The sequence below is a fragment of the Trematomus bernacchii genome, unplaced genomic scaffold, assembly GCF_902827165.1.
Source record: "Trematomus bernacchii unplaced genomic scaffold, fTreBer1.1, whole genome shotgun sequence".
NCBI lineage: Eukaryota > Metazoa > Chordata > Actinopteri > Perciformes > Nototheniidae > Trematomus > Trematomus bernacchii.
The window spans coordinates 1,174,068-1,183,067 of NW_022988066.1; the positions used below are offsets into that span (position 1 = coordinate 1,174,068).

Sequence of the window (9,000 nt, forward strand, 5' to 3'; positions counted from 1 at the left end):
CACTACAACCACAAAACGTAGAGAACAAACGCTGTACTCCCCGGGTCCTGGTCCCAGCTGTGTGCATCCCTTTTAAGTGTCCTCTGGGTTCGGTTGGGTTTGCTTCTTGCAGCATTTCGTTTATGTAGCACTTTTTTTTTTAAACGCTGCGCAAGTTTCTTGATGTTGGTGAAGATATTTCTTTATTCGCATGTGTTTTGGCACATTTGTGTTTTTATATTTGCATCGTTTCTGAAACTGCAGGGCACTGGAAGTTTGTTTGCTTATTATTGCGCATTTGCACCTCTCCGCCACCATAATGTTCAGCACTACTACAGCAAAGGAGAAAGAACGGGAAAAACTCAACAGTCTTACAAATAATACAGATACATTTTTACTATTTTAGCATATTTAGTACTTACAGTTAATAGTAGAATGTAAAGAGACATTGTTACAGTAGCTAACTGTATCTGACTCTAGACATATAAAATATATTTTCAGTATAAAAATATGTTTTACCCTTAAAAACAAACTAATAACCTTTATCTTTGTTACTTTATTAGTAAATATTACCCATCAACTCATTATTTCTCCAAAATTAGAAAAAGCAGCATAATTGGTGGAGGGTAGAGAGTTCAGCAGCACCATAGACGCATCTCTGAATGTGACAGACGAGAAGTCCCCACAGAAAAACCCTGGAGGTGTTTTCAATACTTCCTGTCAAAGCTATTGTAGACCTCCGCCATGACAGTCTATACTACATATACATATTTACTGTATATACATTAACACACGCACACTGTACCCACCTCTGTATACACCTCACAATTATAGCATGTCTACAGTATATATCTGTTAAACAAGTGACCCCATATGGTGTGTTTAAACAGCGCATGTGTGCACTTGAGTCAGTTTTTCAAATGTTGGGTGTTGTTTGTTGAAGACAAAGTTTGAAAGTATTGACAGTTTTCTCATTAGAGTTTTATCTCCGTTGTCTTCCCCTGATGTTCGGCACCATCTCATTCCTGCCTCAGCTCCCGTTATTGAGCATGCCCAGCAGCTTCCTGGCGTCCATGCCCTGCTGCTGAGCCATCTTCTGCACGTCGAAGCCCATGTGCTTCAGGAACTGGATCACGCTCATCTCCTGTCCCGTCAGCTGGTCTCGTACAGTCGGGCAGGTGGGATTACAGTGAGGCCACGGGCAGCTGTCAATCAAATGGAGAGGGCAGCCCCTGGTGGGTGGGGTCTTAGGCTTCTGGTTGTGGTTGGTGCTGTTGGTGTGGTTGTTGGGCTGGAGGCTGCGGTCCCAGCAGTGCAGCGCTCTGGGCAGGGAGGTGCCCTTCACATGAATGTCCATCCAGTAGCTGCAGGGACAGAGAGACATAGTGAAGAGATACAATATGCAGGATTGTATATGTATGTTTACTTGCATACAGTATACAGTACAGATTGAATGTGTGCATTGTCATGATTCAATTCATTCATATCAAATGTAATACCATATAGAAGACTATTATGGTATACCTCCCCTTACATTCTCTGGGTTGTGTTTAGAGATGGAGAATTCGATATTTCAGTTAAAAGAAATTGCAAAAACTTAAATCGGCTTCTATTTATTTAAATGAATGCGTTTGATATTGATCCTTTATAATTATATATTTGTTTGTAGGAAGTTTAAACAGTGTATGTTTTAAGTGGGATATTTTACAATTTAAAAAATAAACTCTTCAGTACCCTCTTGTGGACAAATGATGTAACTGTTTCTAAAGTCATTCAAAACATTTGTTTGGCAAATTCTAGTTTTTTTTCTGCCAACATATGATCCAATACAGATTTATGTGACAGTCTGGTCTTATTTATCATTTATATTTAGTTGTTGTAGACCAACGTTGACTGATTAATGGGCAGTAGGGCTTGATGTGTAATATGGAATTAACAGGATTATTTTACTGATGTGTTAAATTCAACTATCCTTTTTGGGTCATTACATTTTTACAAAAACAGACTTTTCTATCTGTTATATTTTGTTATGGATTGTAAGCTGGAAGTAACTAACAGAGCACACCGATGATGAAGTAGAGGAGTGGAGTGTCCTCAGAATGCCTTCATAATAAAAAAGAAATCCTTTTGAGATCCTATTGTTCTCATATCAGAAAGTTTACTTACGTTCTTGTGATGAGTTCATGTGACAGACAGGCCGGAGCAAACATCGCCCTGCCATCCAAAACACAGAATCACACAGTCAACCAAATGTCTTTTTATTTGTACAGTGTTGTGTGTGTGTGTGCGTGTGCGTGTGCGTGTCTTACGGGACGTCCCGCAGCGTGCTCCTCAGCTCCTGTCCCAGGTTCTGGATGTACCTCCACTGGCCCTCGTGGACAGGCTGCCCGGTCAGGTGGATGTTGTCCACCGTCAGCTGGGCCTCGTCAAACAGCCACTGCACCACGAACACTGGGCCTGAGAGGAGAGAGGGTCAGACTTCAAGAGAAACACGTCCTGCCATCTTTATCAAATACATCAGACCTGTGGAGAGGCTTGGGGGTTTTTGTCACTTACTTTTTAACGTGGGGAAGACTTTATATCCAAAGAAACAGTTCCACTCCTGTCCCACATGAGCCTGTCTGCAGCTCTCTGGCACCAAACCGCCCCAGTACCTGCAAAGTATCAACACTTTACAATGATTCCTTCCCACTTAAATGTCCAATTGTTTATCAATTTCTCCATCAGTGTTTCCTTGGAATCTTGAAGAAAACATTGCTATCGTCTCCCGGTATCTGTATATATGGTGAATGAAGAAATCAGAAATGTCTTGATGAATGGAAGTGAATGGGGGCTGCTGTGAAAACTTGTACAAAAATAATTAGCGTGGAAGCATGTGAGGAATGCGCTCTTCAAAAGTGTAAGGTAACACAGGGTGAGTATCATTTTGAGGGTTTCTTTAAAACGTCTTAACCCCCCTTAATCCATCCACCAGTCTTTGAACTCTTTGTGCCCTCCTACCTGATGCCTCTCTTTATGGCCTCGGTGGGGGCACAGCTGATGGTGTCCAGGCAGGTTGTGATTTTGTACTGTTTGTTGTCCAGGAACCACCCGGAGTCAGCGAGGCCCCGGACCTGCACCCCCCCGTGGCCCAGAGACTCCAGCTGCTCCGCCACTCGGTCCACGTTCAGTAGCACGCCTGTACCGCCCGCACTGAGACAGCAAGAGAGGGGTCAGAGGGTGAGCCTTTATCTGTGGTTAACACACATACTTGTACAGTAGGCAAACACACACACACACACACACACACACTGAACTGACCTGCTTCCTGCCAGTAGCAGCACCTTGGCGTTGTCCAGACCTTTTGTCAGCAGCTCGTTCACAACCTCCTTTATGATCAGAGAGCCCATGAACGCATAATCACCTGAGAACATACATGTTGTATGTTGTTTAGCATACAGCCACATGACACACTTCTCATTCTGACTAACTCTACATCAATGTTACACAGCTGCAGAGAACTTTGCACAAGAGAGATGTAGTTTACACCTATCATTTTAAAGATGTATTAATACAAAAAAACAGAGATTTTAAACAGGTATAAGGTACTGTAGATACATTTGTTTGCTCTTTATTTCAAACAAACTGTGCTCAGTTTACAGGTGCAAAACACAAAAGGCTCTTATTTAATCAAAAGTCCTCCTGACTGATGAATCACACTCAACTTGAATATTAGCAATACTTAGATGATTTTTTTATTTCATTATTGCATTTTTTTATTATTAAATTGATCTAGATTGAACAGAAAATATTATGATATTGAATGGTCAAAGTCTGGGATTATAAATCAAAGGTTGGGACACATGCACAATTGTTTGTGGCGTTCCTAATTATAACACAGTATATTAAAGGTTTTCAAAAATGGTCAAAGCTGATTTCAGAGAAAATCATCTTTCCCACGCCCAGAACAAAACAATAGGCTGAACGGTATAACATCTACAGCCTCTGATGTCCACTCTCCAGGGACGTCGATATATCGTTCTGTATAAACCCTCAGCCAGATCTACAAGCTCACAATGAGATTCGACTGATTTATTGAGTCTTACTCTGATTTGTCTTCGGTGTGGCTCCACTCCACACATCGCTGGAGCAGTACGGGATGAAGCTACAGGAGAGAGGAAGCACCTACAATTATTTCCAATCCAATTAAGATAAATCAGAGATGCCTTATATATCAGTGGTTAAAGCTGGTGGCCTATGTCTTTAGGGGCTCCCTGCTGTGGCCGACACAAGTTCAAATCTTTTATCAAAGGTATACTGATGACAGATTCAACAGTTGTACAAATAAAAGCCAAGCTGACTGTGTGATGGACAAAGAACACATCTATACATTTCATCATCCTTCAAATATGCAACTCCTTCCAACAGAGCTCATAATATGAACTTGTAAAATTGTATTTAAGTTACTTTTTCTGAGTTGATACGTAACAAATTGTGTTAAATGGGCATGCGATATGGTCTCAAATCGATCGCAGGCAGCTGATAAAAATCATATTGTGGCGAACTTATTTATATCAGCAAATATAGAACCGCTGTCCAAAGAATGGATGTATCGTATCATGATGACATTTGTGTGGAACAGACCAGAGTTTCACAATGTGGGAATAGTCCCAGAAAGCATCAGTATGCCAAGGATATGAAATCATTTATTGACAGACACATAAGAGAAGGAGAGAAAGGAGTTCTTACACCATGTTGGCGTTCCACCAGTGAGGGTTTTCCTCTGGCTGTGGAGACATTATTCCTGTTCCTGTAGAGTAAAGAAGGTATAGATGCCATATTTACTTAACCTTCTGGATCACATTTGAAACATTAGTTAAGCTAAGAGGGGTTAAAAGCTACTTAAAGGTTAAATACTACTAGTAGGAAGTTACAAACCTTGATGTACAGTTGAGTGTTTTAATAAGCTGACGTGTGTGTCTGTATGTGTGTTTCCCTTGCGGTCAAAGATTCATTAACTTTCCCTGCTTTGGTCAGCAATTACATGCAGGCATTGAAGAGCTCTGTGGCCACCAGTGTACACAGAGAGCGTGGGGGGGGGGGGGGGGGGAGGAGGGAGCCATGAACAAACAAGGAGTCCCCTGAAGGCCGGAGGGAAGGAACCGGAGTCTGACTCCTTAATCTTAATGCAAACTCAGCTAAAGAGGAAACACAAACATGTCTATGAATCTCCTTCATTCAGGGGTCGTTTTTTCAAACTGGGGAAAGCGTAAGCTCTGTGCGGAGAGTTTGCAAAAGCTGCACGTACCAGGCAAAGCTTTAGTGTGTGTGTGTGTGTGTGTGTGTGTGTGTGTGTGTGTGTGTGTGTGTGTGTGTGTGTGTGTGTGTGTGTGTGTGTGTGTGTGTGTGTGTGTGTGTGTGTGTGTGTGTGTGTGTGTGTGTGTGTGTGTGTGTGTGTGTGTGTGTGTGTGTGTGTGTGTGTGTGTGTGTGTGTGTGTGTGTGTGTGTGTGTGTGTGTGTAAGATATAGAGTGTTTTATTGTGTCTTTTTACCTGTTCTGGTTTGTGGCCACTTGGTGGAGCTCATCAGTCTCCTCATGGTCTCATACCTGCTGTCACAGGTCTGCCTGTTGAAACAGTACCATCCACCTAAAACACACACAAACACCCTTGTTAACAGGTTAGTTGTGTTTCACATTAAGCTCTACGTTCATGTTAGCTTCGTCCTCACCTTCTAAGAAGAGCAGCCATCTCTTGCTGCCTTTAGACTCCTTGATGTAATACCTGCGTGAGAACAGCAAAACAGATCAATATGAGTGTGTTACGTGTGCAGATACACACAGATGCACACAGGCACAACACAACCTCCCCGGCAGGGATGCTGCCTTTGATGCTGACATGAAAGATTCGGCTCCCATCGCACTGCTTAAAATCTCAGTAGGAGTCTGTTTAGCGGCTTTAAAAGCTCAAATCGTTATTTATTAAAAAAAAGAACATGTCAAGCTGTTGGCAGCTCGCACACTCACAGGCCTGTCAGCTTGGGTGGCGTATGGAAAGGTCTGCGTTATTCATAGTGTTTTATTTTATTGGTGACTTTATCCTATTCCTCATATTCAACACTATTTAATTCAGCAATAGAAGATTGGACTTGTGAATTAACTAAAGCATACCAATAATGCCTAGCTTGTTCTAAAGGTATAATACCTACTCTGGTGTGATGTGACATGTCTCCATGCTTTAATGTTCAAAAATCTCTTTTATTTTCTCATGCTGCCTGTGCTGCAGCACCTCTTTTCACCCTCTGTCTGAAACCAGAGCCCAGTCTGCTCTGATTGGTTAGCTGGCCAGCTCTGTTGTGATTGGTCAAACATTTACACGCACAAATACCTATATAACACTACAGGAAAGTACTTAAAATACTGTCTGAGAAGCAATTGAGGAAAGAATTGTGATCTGAACGTTTTTTTCTCCTATTAAAAAAAACAGATTTTGTTAGGATAATCTTTCTAAATTCCTTAATTTTTCAACTTTGAAAACAGGTTTCTTTGTTGTTGTAATACTCATTTTGGCCACAAGATGGTACTTACATACATCAACTGACAGAAATCTTTTACCACCTGTTTCCCAGTTGAACTTTTTCTTCTTTTCTTTTGTAATTTCACAGAATAAAAAAACCAATGTATAACTTATTATTAACTGTATCACCATATCCTTTTCCCACATTTGCTTCCAATAGCTTCTGTACCGAACAAACTGTAATATTTACTCTCCAAAATCCTGTAAGGTGCTGTGATACAGGAGTCATTGAGCCTACTCCTGCAACATGCACGTGATCCCTTTAGTCCATACCGTCAAAAGGACTGAGGTTTATATGAGCATAGAAGCAATACATATTTCTATTACTTTGAAGATCTTTCATGTCACACAAAATCCCTTAATCACAATAATGCAGTATGACTGTGGGATGCTTGGCACGACTCTTGGTCTTGATCTTAAACTGAGATCTTGCTGTGATCCAGTGGTGATACAGATGTGGAGGCATGTGAGCCTTCTGAAGATAAACCTATTCATCTTAATTTAAGGGACAAATTAGTCAAAGCTGCAGTCAATCTTTGGAGTCTGTCTGTGGTTTACTCTGCAACCAAGAGTGCGGTTATAGGATTATACACCTGTTATTGTAAATTGCTGTCTTATCAGCCTATAGTTTCATCTTTATTGATACATAACATTGTAACATTAGGACTCATTATCCTTTATACCTCTGACTACATTTAAATAATCTCTAGCGTTTGTTCTCCCCCCCCCCCCCCCCCCCCCCCCCACCCCCCAAATCTGGTCCTTTGATCCAATTTGGTCACATCCGGAGAGACGAGGGACTGAAGGGCAGTGGAGGACTAAACTGCCACAAAGTGGATGTTTGGAGAAAAGTTTCAACATATCCAACAGGTCTTTCAGTGTCATGTGAGTTATTGACAAAGATTACACGCATTTTCCACTCACTTACCCTGCTGCTGACCCGTCATTACAAGTCACAGAATCATTTTTCAAAAAGTTCAACTTCATGTCTTGGTCCAGCTTCTGCGCAGAGCACGGGTACAGTGACTGCGCTAAGTTCTTTATCTGCACCATGAAGTTGTCCATGTTGCCCTCCACGGCTGTGAAGTCTAACGGGAAGCTCTCTGTCCCCTCCACACGCTCCCTCTGCACCGGGGGCTGCTGCTGCTGCTGCACCCGCCGGTGTTGCGCCCTACCCCCGGGTACTTTCCTCGCCTCCGCCGGTGCGCTCACATGGATGAAGAGCAGCAGCAGGCAGGACACACCTTGGCTCCGCATGTCTAACTATTACTGGAAAATGCCTCTCAAATGTGAGCAAGAGACTTCTGCAAAACACAGCATATCCTAAGAGTCGTTAGATGAGTTGAAAGTTCTTTGAAAGCACACGGAGACATGTTGAAAGTTGTCAATATTGAAAGGTGAGCAGAGTGAACGCAGGTTATCCATGGTGCCTTCACAGATGGAGAGCTGGTTTTAACATTAACCTCAAATGCAAGTGCTGTCCCCACATTTAAAAAATCCTAAAAACACATGGAGACGGCAAAAACAGCTTAACCCTCGTGGAAGTCAATGAATTCAGCCGCTTTACACTGCCGACCTGTTGACTCCTGGTTCAGGTCCTGGAGAGCTGCAGACTGAGTGGAAATGTATTTGAAGTCTCGCCCCCTCCTTCCTTCTCATCTCGCGGGCCAATCGGTATTATCGTTGGCTGATGCTCCTCTCGGGGCGTCGGTCTCACACAGGTCTCACACCAAGAGCGCGCGGGTGCCTGGCACGCCCCCGTCGTCCTTTCGGTCGGTCTCTTTGATGTTGTGTCATCGTATCACTGCGCGGCCTCTGAAGTGATAGAATATGGAGAGAACTGCTGAGGGTCACACCACACCAACAGGGTACATAGCCTACTTTAAATATACAGTCTACACAAACACGTTTCCAGTTCTTCACATGTTCAAACCTTCATTTTAATTAATCACAACAGTTATTGATTAAAATGAAAATCCCAACTTCCTTGAATTTGGGAACAACTTGTTTGTGATGTGCTATAATGGAAGATACATGGCAGTATAACAAGTAATTAAAGTTATGTTCAACTTTACCAGTAACTGGTTAATGTATTTATTATATGACATGCTGTATATTATTCCAAAAATGTGTATTCTGTGTAAAGAGTAGGCTACTGTTTTGGTACTGTTTTGCCTCATCTTCATTTGAAATACTTTGAGATAATCTCTCTGAAATCCATAAACCAGTGTGTCATGTGATTCATGTCACAACAACCCTTCTACTGAATCTGGTCACCAAACCAAGGATCCATCTTGAAGTGATATTCAGAAACAAACTGCTATTAAATGATTTCTGTTTACAAGAAAGGAAATCCTGTTTTTAACAAGTCCATTTGTTTGCCATTGATTAATTAGTGATTCAATACTTCTTAGTGGGACAATGTTGTGAAAGACACAGATGCCCTTTTGTGATTTTGCACACCATC

At 42.0% G+C, this 9,000-nt stretch overlaps 1 protein-coding gene across 1 annotated transcript; it reads right to left on the reverse strand.

Moving 5' to 3' along the window:
* Window positions 1-21: 21 nt before the first annotated feature.
* notum1b (notum, palmitoleoyl-protein carboxylesterase b) lies at window positions 22-8,150 on the reverse strand. Its single transcript, XM_034120584.1, has 11 exons — window positions 7,462-8,150; window positions 5,689-5,741; window positions 5,511-5,606; window positions 4,708-4,768; window positions 4,065-4,123; window positions 3,280-3,382; window positions 2,980-3,171; window positions 2,536-2,633; window positions 2,289-2,436; window positions 2,146-2,193; window positions 22-1,343 (listed from the first exon to the last, which is right to left on the reverse strand). The coding sequence occupies exons 1-11, from the start codon at window positions 7,788-7,790 to the stop codon at window positions 1,010-1,012; spliced, it is 1,521 nt and encodes a 506-aa protein (XP_033976475.1). The 5' UTR covers window positions 7,791-8,150; the 3' UTR covers window positions 22-1,009.
* Window positions 8,151-9,000: the final 850 nt, after the last annotated feature.